The following is a 14,395-nucleotide window of genomic DNA, read 5'->3' as shown; positions in this document are numbered from 1 at the left end:
GATTATGATTTTTTCCATAATCGAGCAGTCCTACTGGAAGGAGAAAGGACCATTTGTGGGCAGAACCTCAAGAGAAGATATACCAATATATACCAAGATAAACACCGGACTCAATCTCCACACCTGGAGTCCCCACAGACTGTTGACCTGTCAGATCCTCTGTCTCACATCTGGCTGCACATCTGGACTCGTTGAGTCCCTCCGTGATGGACCCGCTGGCCAACGAGAAGCCGGAGGAGCTGCGGCTCTTCTTCCATCGTAACAAAACAGTGATGTCCTGCATGAAGAACCCGGGCACGTTCCTCAGCCAACTGCGGGACCACGACCTGATCCCGAAGGACAGGTACATGGTGAGAGGGGCTGCGCACACACACACACACACACACACGCACACAAACACACACATTCCTCATACGGGTCCTTATTGGATGAAACGGGCGCCCACGTGCGAGGGCGGGAAATATGATATACAATTGAAAATAAATAATAAACCAATTAAGGAGGTTTGTTTTATTTGTCTTGTGCACTTTTATAATTTGTGATAGATTTCCAGTCTATGGGTCACATGACTTTTTTGAAGCCATTGAAAAGATTGAAATTAGTTGTTTTTTTCAATTATTTATATTGTATGAAAAATGAAATGATGGACTATACAGACTATCATGATTGAAGTATATAATGGTGTGTGTGTTTTTGTGTGTTGTGTTTGTGTGTGTAGAAAGTGAGTTGCATTAAGAAAAAAGAAAACATGAGGACAGCCCTGTATGACATGCTGGACAGGGTGGAGCAATCCCAGGACCTCCATCTTTTCTGGAGATGTGTTTTCGAAGACACCATCCTGAAGGTTTACCCAACCCTGCGACGGCTGCGTAAAAGCCTCATGGACGGTCAGTCGCCCTACGTTGGTTTCATGGTCATCGTTAGCGTGTTAACTGATTGTGATTCTGTCCACTGTGTTTATCTGATCACATCCCACCTCTTTAACTGTTTCAACACTATCTCCTTATGTGTTTTATGATTGATTTTAATAATTCATTGATTAGGTTTTTGTCTTTTCATGGTGTCTTCAATAATCATAAAGACCTTTCAGTATTAATGTAATGAGAGAAGAGATGAGATCATTCTTTGTAGAAACAGATATAAGGAAAAGGAAGAAGCACTCTGAAGTTAAGGAGAAAGAGAAGGAGCAGGTGAGCTCAGTGAAAAAGAAGAGGAAGCGGTCCAGGAGGAGCATGTGCGAGGATGATGATGAGGAGCAGCAGCCCGGTCCTTCCTCTCAGCCGACTCCACGTCGGAGGAAAAAGTCAGAGAAAGTCAGTAAGTCACCTCTCATGTAGCCTTACTTAGAGCTCCTGGAAGTTGGGCTGCTGTAAGGTGCACTTTAGACCTCCTGCAAGAACATGTGAGTTTTCTCATCCTAAATTTCTCCTACATTACTTTCCTACGGTGAGTTTGTACGAAACATGCAGATTCAATAAAGGCTTCTATATCCAGAAAAGTGTATGAAATTACATGATGAACCCTGAACGGCAACTTAACACAAATATGTTTGAATAAGAAAATCTTAATCAAACATTGTGTTAAAATTTCCCAGATTCTCAAATGAAGAAAGGAAAGAAAAGGGACTATCTGACTTTGCGTCTTCCTAAGAATCAGTTTCCTGTGACCTGTGGATCCAAGAAGGGGATTCTGAGCAGGGAGGGCCTGGCAAAAGGTCAGAGGTTCAAAAGGAATAATTGTTTCATTACTTGAATTAAAAAAGGACATGATTTAATTTACCGACTGGGATTTTAGATATAACTGGTATGACTGTGACGATGACACATTTCATTTCCTCCGTGCATTTCAGGGGAGGAGTGCATTATGTCCCAGAAAAAGTGGTTTACTCCCAGTGAATTTGAGAAGTTTGCAGGGAAGGAAAGCTCAAGGAACTGGAAGATGAGCATTAGGTATAAGAATAACACCCTAGCAAGCTTTATAAAGGTTTGTTGAAAAGCAATTCTTATTATATAATATACACAAATCACTTCACACGCTATTTGTGGTAACGATTGTTTTCCTTGTATTTCTCTTTCTCTTCAGGATGGGCAACTGAAATCAGCAACATTCAAAAGACGCCGTAAAACCGAATCAAGACCGGTGAAAACATCTTGAATAGAAAAATAACTAAAGTCAGACTCAGTATCATCTTGTTATCACTTGTTCTTATTGTGGGTTATTTCTTCCTATTTCTCACCTGCAGGCCAGCAGATCCCAGTGTCCATCTGATGGTTCAATCACAGGTTTGTATTTGTGCTAAACACTGATAATTGAACATTTTTGTATTTTTAGATACCAAAGCATCCACCATGCTTATCTCAGGTAAAAGATTAAAATGTCATTATGTTATAATAGGCAGTGTATTTTTACCTGGGCATTAATTATGACTGGATTCCATTTCCCCATGAAATGTTTTGTTTAAAATGTATTTATTTAAGAGAGAAAGACAAGTGAGCGTCTTAATTGTAAATGTAGAAGAAACAACTGATTTGTATATGAAAAGGTGAAATACCCTCCAATTCCCTTCATCCTTTTTTAGTGTCTGAGGATGATGATGATGATGATGATGATGATGATGATGATGATGATGATGATGATGATGATGATGATGATGATGATGATGATGATGATGATGAGGATGATGAGGATGATGATGAGGATGATGATGATGATGATGAAAATGAGGAGGATGATCTGGAAAACCAGGAGGACCGGGTTCCTTATAGCAGCAACGAAGGTGCTACAGGTGCTTGTTTATATGAAGATACATTAATGCTGAGAAGAGTTCAAGTTTCTCAAACTCTCAGCATGTGTCTGTTGCAGATGAAGACGGAGCGACTGAGAACCAGACGGAGCCAGAAGTGGGCAAAGTCTTCAAAGTGACATGTGAAGGTGAAGCTGGGACTCTACACCAAAAACGATTTGCATCAGGTAACGTTCACCTTTGAATGTGGCGCTTGAGGAAAAGTCAGGTGATCGCAGAAGTTGTCGAATATTAGTTGTCGTATCTTTGTTTTTGCAATACTGTGACAAGTGTAAGGCTGTGACCTAACAGACCAAACCAACACGTCCCATCCGATCTTCTCTTTCTCCACCAGGGACTCGTGGAAAGTGTATCCGAACAGAGAGGAGCTGGTTAACTCCCATAGAGTTTTTAAAGGAGGCATTAAGTCAGAAGAGCTCCTGGAAGAAAGACATCGTGTTTGAAGGAAAACCACTCTGTGCTCTCATTGAGGTATAGTGTGTGTTTGTGTGTGTGTGTGTGTGTGTATGTGTGTGTCTTGGGACAAGCAGTTTGGATGCATGGATGGATGGATGATGGATGGATGGACAGATGGACGGATGATGGGTGGATGGAGACAGGGAGAAAGCGAGAGAGCAACAGGAAGTTTTAAGCTTGAAACACCTGAGCTATGAATCTATGAAGTCAATGTAGATTTGTCTGTTTCAGGCGGAGGTCTTGAAAATCTGCTCCCCGCTGTGTGAGTGCAGTCTGTGCAAACCAAATAAAACAGATCTGGTAGGTTTGTTCGACCGCACATTTCTCCACCTTTCATTCACCTAAACTCTGCAGGAAGAGCAATCAAACTTTTTTATTTTTGCACTCCCGTGGAAGTAAAGTAAAATGGGGTTGTGCTGCGTGTTGACAAACTTTCCGTCACGTGCTGTGTGTCCCGGCAGGAGGACCAGAAAAACGACGATGAGTGCTGTGTGTGTAAAAGAGAGCAAGACCTGGTGATGTGTGATTTTTGCCCGTGTTCCTTCCACCAGAAATGTCACCTGCCACATGTAGATGACAACCTTTTGAGGTGAGCTTTGACCGAAGTAGGAGCTAATCAAGAGATTAACACCCATTTGAAGTATCTGTCTTTATGTAACAGTGTATAATTTTTGATGCATATTAATACACCCTCATATACTTCATTTTATGCTATAGTTATCCGTACTTTATCTGCCGATACACACGCTCGACCGATCCTAAGTCCCTCTCAGCTGTCAATCGTAATGTTTATATACAGTCTGTAGTTCTTAGTGACCAACAGAAAGATTTCACCAAATTCAGATTATTTCTTGAGCTTTACTGAATAATTTTTGCGTCTTACAGCTCATTGGGCTTTATTTTCTATTTAGCTACATGTGTTTTGATGTGGTGTGTGTGTGTGTATGTTCAGGGACGACAGGCCGTGGAAGTGTACGTTCTGTGTAACCACTGAGCTGCAGTACGGTGATAAGCTGAAAATGACAGCAGCCCTCACCCAACAGATCTCAGGACACTTACTGGTGAGCTCACCGAGCGACTCTCTGTCCACGTCCATCTTTATCTAGTCCGTCTCTACCGTCACTCATGCTGTTCTTCATCAACAGAAATGTCAGTACCTCGTACTGCGTCTGTTCAGTGCTGATGACCAACAAACCTTTGCTTCAGTCCCACGCCTCTACGTAAGTAAACTGCGTGATGTCGTCCTGCATGAAAAAGTAGTTCCAATAACTAAGTTTATTAACTGGCTTCTGGAGGAATCTGGTCTTACGTTTACAGCTGACTGTGTTGAGCATTTCTTTAGTTTCTGCTTGACATCCACAGTTGGAAGGTAACTCCACGCGTGTCCAGACTCCGATGTGGCTGGAAAAAGTTACAGAGAAACTCCAGGGGAAAGAATACGGAACAGTTGGAGATTTTGTGTCTGACGTCAAACTCATATTCACCAACTGTGCCATGTACAACCAGGTAAGAATCATGGACGAACTCTTATCTAACATTAAGATGAATCAGTATTTTAGTGACCAGGACTGTTCTGTTCTGTTACAGGCTAACCCTGAACTCCTCGCCCTGGGGGACAGACTGCAGCAGTTATTTGACTCACAGTTCAAAGTCGTGTTTAACATCAATGAACAGAGCGGTGACTGATGAGCAGGCATACGTTTTCAAACTCGGTACTCAGTGGGAAAAAAGGCTTAAAAGTTAGAGAGATGCAGTTTAGTTTGATTTTGTGTCTTTTTTACGGTGTAATTAAAATAACTCAGGCGTCCAACTTTATCCAACTTAACTGGAGAAAGCATTTTGCAGTGTAGATTTTTTGTTTTATGAGTGTAATTGAAATTTCAGTAAACGCACTGTTCAGGTTATAACACTACTTGTGAAGAATGTTTAATATATATGTGTTTTCCTTGTCTACAAAGTGTAGTGACTTCTCCTAATATACTATAAATATATGTATTTTAAAATGTATTTTCTCCAAAGCATTTGCATCATGCAAAATATCTGGATTTCCAAGTCACTATACATTAATATTATTTGTGCACATCTGATATGATTTAGTGTTGGGATTTTAAAATCGATGTTTGTCCGTGTGTGTGCGAAGATGGAAATAGAACTGAACACTAAACAAATGCAGGAGGGTGGGGGCAGGAGCAGTTTGGGCCAAATATATGGCCTTCACACGATCACTTATAATAACTGTTGCTGCTTGGTGTTAATCTTGTGGTTAGTCTGCTGTTGAGACTGTAAATCTGTGGCATTCAATACACTGTACTTTAACTTGTTCTCATACCTCACTTTTCTGTATAAAAGCATAACTCCTTTAGCTTTAGTCAACATCACACAGAGTTCAAGCAGCTGCCCCAGGGTCTGACGGCGATGAAAGGCGTTGTTTTGTTTGGAGGATGCGACACAAACAGAACATACAGCCGATAGAGCAGGAACACAATATTCTTTACTACAATGAACAACAACACCGACCCACAAGGCGTCAGCCAAGTCAAGGCATGTTTATGATACACAAAACTAAAACTGTCATGGTGTGAAGATTTTGCCCGGCGGCTGTCAGAGAAGGGGCCTGACTGGAAGTGGCTGCTCGTCATTTCCTGATTCCAGTGCCAAGAGGCTGGAACTACGCCTGCACACCATCGAGGAAGAACCAAGTCTCGACTCACCTCGTTATTGACCAATCCTGTTCTACCTACTGTTATAAATATTATAACCGCCGTCCGTGCGGGCGACTCTTGACTGCTCGCTACTACTAGAGGGCCGGGGCCGTGCGATGGGTGCCCATTGCTTTGCTGTAACTTTTCATACCTTTTCATTGCTTCTTAATAAATACCTGATTGAACCAAACCAAGACCGGCTCTTCTCATATTTGGGATAAAAGAACACGACAGTAGACATGATTTATTCAAAATAACTAAATGTTCGATAACAACAAGCAGTACAGTATGTACTAAGTAGTATGTATCTACTGTGTTTGTGTGTACTATGTATGTGTGTGTTTATTTTATATTTGTATGCTCCCTCATCACCTCTGCATTATACAGAAATTAATTGGACATTCCTCTCTGCGTTCTCAGAATTTCTTTTTACTTTCTGCTCCAAATGCCTGAACAGAAACTGGAAAAGGGGCTTTTGCTTATCTTGCACCTGCAGAAGGACTGAAAGTTCAGCAAATGAAGAAAGAAAGAAAGAAAGAAAGATGGATAGATAGGCAGATAGATGGATAGATAGAACTTTACTCCTCAGTACATATACACATGTACTTTGTCCTGGTGAAGCTCCCTGTTGTTCCCAGGTGGGAGAAGGAACCGAACTACTGTGACAAAGTCAAAAAGACGCCGCCTTACAACCACCGCAACAGAATGGTGGACGTCATAGACATGGCTGTGCTGGACTTCCTCATGGGTCAGTCTCTAGATTTTAAACTCCCAGCAGTTTACTGGTTTGCAGCATGAGGAGTCCCAACTGGGGATAACTGACCAACTGTATATGTCACACAACATGACTCATTACAACATTTGTATAAGTATTTTTGTTTATGTAAAATAGATTTTTAACAGTGTTTTATATCTCAAAGGCAACATGGACAGACATCACTACAAGACTTTTGAGAAGTTCGGCAATGAGACTTTTGTGCTGCATCTGGATAATGGGAGGGCGTGAGTGATCAGGTTTATCGAGTATCAATGAACAAGTTACGTCTGTCAGCCGAACACTACGCAGAAGATTCTCTGCAGCAGGCAACAACAACATCTTTAATTCCTTTCTAGTGACGAACTGAAGTTAAACAATGTTCTCTTACAGGTTTGGGCGTCACTCCCGGGATGAGTCGTCTATTCTCGCTCCGTTGCGTCAGTGTTGCAGGTAAAAACAACAATCACACAAATAGACAATCACAAATAGTATGAACGTTTCAAAGTGTGACGCAGAAAACTTAAGCCTGGATGGAAGTGAACACAATTAAAGGACCCGGGGAACTTGAATTACCATTTCAAGTTCTTACTTACTGTTTCGATTCAGCATCTCTTAAGTTTCTCTTCTTCTCCTCCTCACTTCGTAGGATTCGTCGCTCCACCCTCTTCGGCTTGCGTCTCTTGTCCCTTCCCGCCTTCCGTCTGAGTGACGTCCTGCGGGAGTCACTGGCTCAGGACCCCCTCGCCGGGGGGGCACCGCTCCTGTCCGAGCCGCACCTTTCTGCTTTGGACCGCCGCCTTGTAACCGTTCTGCGGGGGATGCAGACCTGTCAGGATCAGCACAGCGATGTCCTTTATAACGACTTGTAAGGATACGATGGAGAATAGGATCAACCGCCTGACTGAGGAAAAAGAACAACAATAAATTATATAGATATGTAGCATATCTGTGGTGACTCATTATTTATAACTTTAAAGTTTGTAACCCTATTTAAACCAAAGACTTCTGTTGTCAAGGTGAAACCCCAATACCTACACACAAGAAGTTACGTGGTGAAATAAACATATATATATATTAGGGCTGCTCGATTATGGAAAAAATCATAATCACGATTATTTTGGACAAAAACGAAATCACGATTATTAATATGTGCCCTTATTTTTTTAAATTACTAACCGGAAGTACCAGTCACTTCCGGTTCCGGTAAACAAGATTACGGCTGCGTGTCTCATTCCTCCATGAAACCATGCAGAATATCGGTGCCTGGTTATTCAACCCTTAATGATGGCAACATTAACACTCTCCATAAAAACACTTTGTAACTGAGAACTTTGAAATTTCCTCTCAATATTAAATGTCCCCATCTGCCCCCCCACTACAAGCACACAGACAGAGAGAGAAAGAAAGGGGTGGGGGGGGCTATGAGGACCTTTAATTTTGTATTTGCTTTGATAACATTGTTAAGTTGAGATTTACACTGAATATTTTATTTAACTGCTACTGTATTAAATGCTGATGTTAAAAGTGTTTGCACAACAAATGTTATGGCACGTTCGTTCATATGGCAGAACATTGAAAATAAAATTGCGCTATACACTACTTTTTAATTCATGATTGGATTTTGCGTATACAAATGCGATTAATCGTGATTAATCAGGGAAATCATGCGATTAATCGCGATTAAAACTTTTAATCGTTGCCCAGCCCTAATAAAAATATAAATATTTAAGGCATCATATTATAAAGGAATTAATTGGACATTCCTCTCTGCTTTCTCAAAACTTTATTTTACTTTCTGCTCCAAATGCCCGAACAGAAACTGGAAAAGGGGCTTTTGCTTATCTTGCACCTGCAGAAGGACTGAAAGTTCAGCGAATGAAGAAAGACAGAAAGAAAGATGGATAGATAGAACTTTACTCCTCAGTACATATACAAATTTACTTTGTCCTGGTGAAGCTCACTGTTGTTCCCAGGTGGGAGAAGGAACCGAACTACTGTGACAAAGTCAAAAAGACGCCCCCTTACTGTTGAGGTAAAAATATGAACTTTGCCTAAAAAACATCAAGTCCCATAATGCACCTACAGCAGGCTAGTGCAGGCTGCTAATTACGACTTGAGTTGGAATACCTGCGAATGGAAGGGGACTCTCAGCAAACGTCTCAGCAGAGAGAGAGAGAGGCAGGAGAGAGGATTCAAATCAAATCAAATCAAACAAATCAAAGTTTATTGTCACATGCACCAATGACAGTGTCATCGGAGCAGTGAAATTCTTGTGACATGACAGGCAACATCTACGCAGTAGACAGGCTTTTTACAAAATTTAAAAAAATGACATACTATATAACATATAACATATAACATATAACCTATAGCAGAACGAAGCAGCAACGTATCAAAATGAAGCAGCAGATTGCAAAAAGAAGCAGCAGTAAGTGTTCGCCGGGTGAAGGAGTGGGGAATATAAAATTAAATAATATGAATATGAATATATGTGTATTAAGTGTATTTGTATGTGTGGTGGAGCAGAATGTGCATGGTAACTGTTCAGAGGGTCAGTGTTGATTGTTCAAAAGCCTTACGGCCTGGGGGAAGAAGCTGTTTTTGAGTCTGGTAGTCCGTGCTCGGATGCTCCGATAGCGTTTCCCAGACGGCAGCAGTGTGAGAACTCCACAGCCTGGGTGGCTGTGGTCCTTGATGATCTTCCGTGCTTTTCTCAGGCATCTTGTGCTGTAGATGCCTTGCACGGAAGGGAGATGGCAGCCAGTGATCCGCTCCGCTGTCTTCACCACCCTCTGCAGGGCCTTGCGATCAGCAGCAAAGCAGCTACCAAACCAGACAGTGATGCAGCCTGAGAGGATGCTCTCGATGGTGCATCTGTAAAAGTTTGTCAGTATTTTTGCAGCCGTGCCAAACTTCTTCAGTCGCGTTAGGAAGTAAAGTCGCTTTTGTGCAGTTTTCACCGCCGAGTCCACTTGTTTAGACCAGGTCATGTCATCCGTGATGAACACACCGAGGAACTTGAACTCGGAGACTCTTTCCACCAAAGCTCCATCGATATGTATGAGATCATTACCCCCCCTCTGCAGCTTCCTGAAGTCCACGATCATCTCCTTGGTCTTGCAGACGTTGAGGGACAGGTTGTTCTCTTGGCACTAGGGTTGGGTACCGAGAACCGGTTCCAATATGGAACCGGTTCCAATAGAACCGGTACCTACCCGGACCGAAATGCAACGGAGATTTCGGTGCCTGATTTCGGTGCCTGAGCCAATGGAAGACTGAGGTCTCCGCTCGTCCCGCCTCCTCACACTTCCGCTCCTTCCTTCACGGGAAGCGGCGGCTCCCGCCGGGCCCCGCAGGCGGGGCTGCCGGTGGACAGACTCCTGACAGGACAGGCTCCCGTGCAGGTGGGGGGGGGGAGATCTCCTCGTGAGACCTCTCCCCGGCGCTGGCTGCCAAGCGCATTTCCTCCTTGGCGGTGCCGGGTTTGAATAATTAATTATTCCGGGACCGGCTCCGGAAAGGCTCGGGCGGGAGGAACGAAGACCACACCGAGAAATGTTTCATAAAAGCGACCGCATTTTAGGGGGGCGAAGGCGGGCTGAAGCCTGCCTGCGGCAGCCCCCGCTGCAGAGACACGGGGGTCTCCGAGTGATGGGAAAGCGACCCTCAGTCTTCATTTTGCTCAGGCATCGAAGTCAGAGTCACGAGCCCGAACGTGTGTGTTTTGTATTTATTTTTATTTATTTAAGTATAGTGTAAACTTTTGTTAACAGTTCGTATGTTATTCATAGTTTTAAGTTCTAAAGGGTTTTGTATTTATTCATATTTATAATCTACTTTATACAGTTAATATATTTGGCAATAAAAAAGCCTTTCTTAGTCAAGTATCGTTTTGTGAACTTTTTTGAAAAAAGTATCGGTTCAGGCACCGTTTAGGCACCGGTATCGTTTTAAAAGTATCGGTTAGGAACCGGTATCGGATAAAAACCAAACGATACCCATCCCTACTTGGCACCATGTAACCAAGCCCCTGACCTCATCTCTATAGGCAGTCTCATCGTTGTTAGACATGAGGCCCATGATGGTGGTGTCGTCTGCAAATTTGAGGATGATGTTTGAACTGTGTGTTGCTACACAGTCCTGCGTGTACAGGGAGTACAGGAGGGGGCTGAGCACGCAGCCCTGAGGGGCCCCGGTGCTCAGGGTCAGTGAGGAGGATGTGCGGTTGCCCATTCTCACCACCTGGGGTCTGCTCGTCAGAAAGTCCAGGATCAAGTTACACAGGGGGGTTTTAAGACCCAGGCTCCTGAGCTTGGGGACCAGCTTGGCAGGCACAATCGTGTTGAACGCTGAGCTGTAATCCACAAACAGCATCCTCACGTATGTGTTGGCCTTTTCCAGGTGGGAGAGGGTGGTGTGTGTTGTGAGGGCGATGGCATCATCCATGGACCTGTTTGTACGGTACGCAAACTGCAGGGGGTCAAGGGTGTTCGGAAGGGTCGAGCAGATGTGGGTTTTGACCAGCCGCTCGAAGCACTTCATGATGGTGGAGGTCAGTGCTACAGGGCGGTAGTCATTTAAACAGGTGATGGATGGTTTCTTGGGTATGGGGATGATGGTGGCCTGCTTGAAGCAGGTGGGGACTGTTGACAGTTGAAGGGAGAGGTTGAATATGGAGGTGAAGACCTCCGCTAGCTGGTCGGCGCACCCCCTGAGGACACGGCCTGGAACTCCATCGGGCCCAGATGACTTTCGAGGCTTCACTCTTTGAAGCTCTCGCCTCACGTCAGCCACGGTCAGGGACAGAGTGCAGTCATCGTCTCGGTCCTCGGCCAGTCTCGCGGATGGAAGGGTGTTGGTTGCCTCAAACCGTGCATAGAAGGTGTTGAGGTCATCAGGTACAGAGGCGGCGGGCTGATCATCACTGCTATTTCTCCCTTTATAGCCTGTGATGTGTCGCAGGCCGCCCCACAAGCGTCGGGGGTCAGAGCTGAGGTAGTTGGATTCCAGCTTGTCCCTGAAGTCTCTTTTTCCATCTCTGATAGCCCTCCTCAGGTCCCATCTGGACTTCCTCAAGGCCTCTGGGTCACCGGAGTTAAAGGCAGAGGTCCGTGCTCTGAGCTTAGCACGAACATTACCATTTACCCAGGGCTTTTGGTTAGGGAAAGTCCTGGGCACAAAAAAGTCTCTCAGTGCATTATGAAAAACGCAACAGGAAGCCCGCCATTTTGGATTTAGAGGCCATTTTGGCCATATTCCACGTTTTTACTTTGATGTACTTGTCGTAGGGCTTTCATCGGATCAACTTAAAATTTAAACGAGTGTCATCACAACAATATGGAGATCTAAAGTTATCAAAAAAATCAACTTTTCTTCAGAGCGTGTGACCGTGGCGTGGCGGCAAAGTTTTACTAAACGCCATCAAAACACGGGCTTCTGTATCTCGAACATATTTGGTCCAATCAAATCCAAACTAGGCACATAAGACAAGAGTCGCGACCTGATGACATCAACATAGAAATCGTGACTTAAAATCACAGCGCCCCCTGGTGGCAACAGGAAATGTCTTGTTTTTGGTACGTCTTACACTTGGAAGTATTCCTCCTCATCCACTTTGCACAACAATGTCAAACTGTGTCAAATGGGTCTCAAGACATTGATAATGAAGATATAAGATTACTTTTACTTTTCGTCAAACGCCATATTAATGGCGTGGCATCAAATTTCATCAACTCGCCATGACACACGAAATTGCTATAACTTCGGTGTTCAAGGTTCAATCTCCCTCAAACTACATGTGTGTGTCAACAGCCCCCCCCCCCCTGAAGACTGTCAGATGGGTTTAAGGAATGGGCATGGCAAAATAACTGACTAACGCCCCCTAAAGGGCAGCCCCGGCATTATGATTGGCCTACAGCTACGAAAATCTACGGGGACATGTGTCTTTTCATGACAAAGAAATAAGTCTCTTGGATAGATATGCTAGAGTAAACAGGAAGCCCGCCATTTTGGATTTGGTGGCCATTTTGGCCATATTCAGCATATTTACTTTGACATACTTGTCGTAAGGCTTTCATCAGATCAACTTAAAATTTAGATGAGTGTCTTCACAACAAGATAGAGATCTAAAGTTATTTGAATTTGAACATTTCGTCTTTCATTGTGACCGTGGCCTGGCGTCAAAGTTTGATTACACGCCATTGAAACACAAGCTTCTGTATCTCAGGCATATTTGGTTCAATCAAGTCCAAACTAGGCATGTAAGACAAGAGTCGCGACCTGATGACATCTACAAAGACACCATGACTTAAAATCACAGCGTCACCGACTGGCTACAGGAAGTGAAGCGTTTATCCTTGCCCCAGTGCGCAAACGCATGCGGCGCGGAGACAAGCGCTTGGTCATCGAACGCTGTCTCTTCCCCGACCGCAACAGACTTGAAATGGCGGTGTGCTCGGGCCCGTTAGTGCTACAACGTAGCCCTAGTTATTATTATAATATTATTATTATTATTATTATTATTATTATTATTATTATCATCATAAGTCTCATCATGACTGAGTTCCTCTCCTCTCGATGCAGGAATGGTCATCAGTGTGTGGAGTCATTAGTTGAAATGCTATGGAATGCTACTCATGGAAATGTGTTTCTTTGCTACAGAAAGTAAAAAGTAAACTAAGTGTTCTCTGGTGTCGTTATGAATCTTATTATCTGTGTTACAATGGTACATTGTGGCTTGGATGTGAGTTACACTTCTACTGAGATCTGTGCCATTAGAAGATAAACAGTGGACATTAACTGTACCTACACATACCCATCCTCATTTCATAACCATGATACTACAGTTCAGGAAACCTTCTGGTTCATTCAAGAGAGTAATGGGATTCACGTTGATCTAAGGACTGATCCAGAGTATTCAGGTCGTGTGGAGAATCTCTGTGAAAACAACAAGTGCACTCGGAGAATCTCTAACCTGTGAGAAAGCGTCTCAACTGTGTACGAGTTCAGGTTCAGAGCATTTCAACCTGGAGAGAGTTATTATAGTCATGTTGGAGTCACTCTGTCTGTCACAGGTAACATTTTCATTAGAGTCAGTTTGAAATGTTATTGGTTTGCTGAAATAAAATAACATGTTTGTTCACAGACCCTCAGCTCCAGGTACATATGAGGAGATCAACAGCCAATCCATATTCTACCTGGACAGAGCTGACCTGTCACAGCAGGTGTCAGCTCCCTGATCATCTTTCCTACGTTTGGTACAAAAACAATAAACCTGTTGGACGAAAAAAATACTTTCACCTCCAACACGTTGATGCTGGAGACAGCTATCACTGTGCTATAGAAGGACATAGTTTCCCTTCTCCTACATTGGGTGAGTTTACTCCTCCTCATGAAGCTACAATAATTTGGAAATAATTTAAATGTTAACTTTTAACAAATAATACAGAGCGTGTTTTAATTGTATTCTCATCCTGTGTGTTAATATAAACTATCTTTCAGATGCTCCAGAGGTTCCCACTGTGTCAGCGAGTCCCTCTGGTGAGACCATGGAGGGAAGCTCAGTGAATCTGACCTGCAGCAGTGATGCTAACCCAGCAGCTAACTACACCTGGTACAAGAGAAGTGGAGATAAAAAAGTTCAACCTCTCAGTGAAGAGACACAGTTTGTCCTCAGCT

The 14,395-nt window shown here is 43.4% G+C and overlaps 2 protein-coding genes across 2 annotated transcripts; both read left to right on the top strand.

Annotated features, from left to right (window-relative positions):
• Window positions 1-206: 206 nt before the first annotated feature.
• On the top strand, window positions 207-5,179 carry LOC133009090 (nuclear body protein SP140-like protein). The gene is made up of 14 exons (XM_061076493.1): window positions 207-350; window positions 719-887; window positions 1,138-1,317; window positions 1,595-1,714; window positions 2,579-2,641; window positions 2,735-2,785; window positions 2,863-2,970; window positions 3,138-3,274; window positions 3,491-3,559; window positions 3,721-3,848; window positions 4,212-4,320; window positions 4,405-4,479; window positions 4,622-4,765; window positions 4,847-5,179. Exons 1-14 carry the CDS (start codon window positions 207-209, stop codon window positions 4,943-4,945), a joined length of 1,596 nt encoding a protein of 531 aa, XP_060932476.1. The 3' UTR covers window positions 4,946-5,179.
• Window positions 5,180-6,561: 1,382 nt separating this feature from the next.
• LOC133009089 (extracellular serine/threonine protein kinase FAM20C) lies at window positions 6,562-7,587 on the top strand. Its single transcript, XM_061076492.1, has 4 exons — window positions 6,562-6,709; window positions 6,882-6,963; window positions 7,109-7,168; window positions 7,365-7,587. Exons 1-4 carry the CDS (start codon window positions 6,562-6,564, stop codon window positions 7,585-7,587), a joined length of 513 nt encoding a protein of 170 aa, XP_060932475.1.
• The last annotated feature ends 6,808 nt before the right edge of the window (window positions 7,588-14,395 follow it).

The sequence above is a fragment of the Limanda limanda genome, chromosome 8 (assembly GCF_963576545.1).
Source record: "Limanda limanda chromosome 8, fLimLim1.1, whole genome shotgun sequence".
Lineage (NCBI taxonomy): Eukaryota > Metazoa > Chordata > Actinopteri > Pleuronectiformes > Pleuronectidae > Limanda > Limanda limanda.
This window is presented reverse-complemented; position numbering and strand designations above follow the sequence as displayed.

What these genes read in the sequence shown, in the direction of transcription:
- LOC133009090 (XM_061076493.1), top strand. Translation starts at nt 207, where the DNA reads ATGGACCCGCTGGCCAACGAGAAGCCGGAGGAGCTGCGGCTCTTCTTC. An exon ending in GAAAAAGTCAGAGAAAGTCA is followed by an intron (nt 1,318 to 1,594) that starts GTAAGTCACCTC and finishes AAAATTTCCCAG; the next exon opens with ATTCTCAAATGAAGAAAGGA. An exon ending in AGATCTCAGGACACTTACTG is followed by an intron (nt 4,321 to 4,404) that starts GTGAGCTCACCG and finishes CTTCATCAACAG; the next exon opens with AAATGTCAGTACCTCGTACT.
- LOC133009089 (XM_061076492.1), top strand. Translation starts at nt 6,562, where the DNA reads ATGTACTTTGTCCTGGTGAAGCTCCCTGTTGTTCCCAGGTGGGAGAAG. An exon ending in TGTGCTGGACTTCCTCATGG is followed by an intron (nt 6,710 to 6,881) that starts GTCAGTCTCTAG and finishes TATATCTCAAAG; the next exon opens with GCAACATGGACAGACATCAC. An exon ending in CCGTTGCGTCAGTGTTGCAG is followed by an intron (nt 7,169 to 7,364) that starts GTAAAAACAACA and finishes CTCACTTCGTAG; the next exon opens with GATTCGTCGCTCCACCCTCT.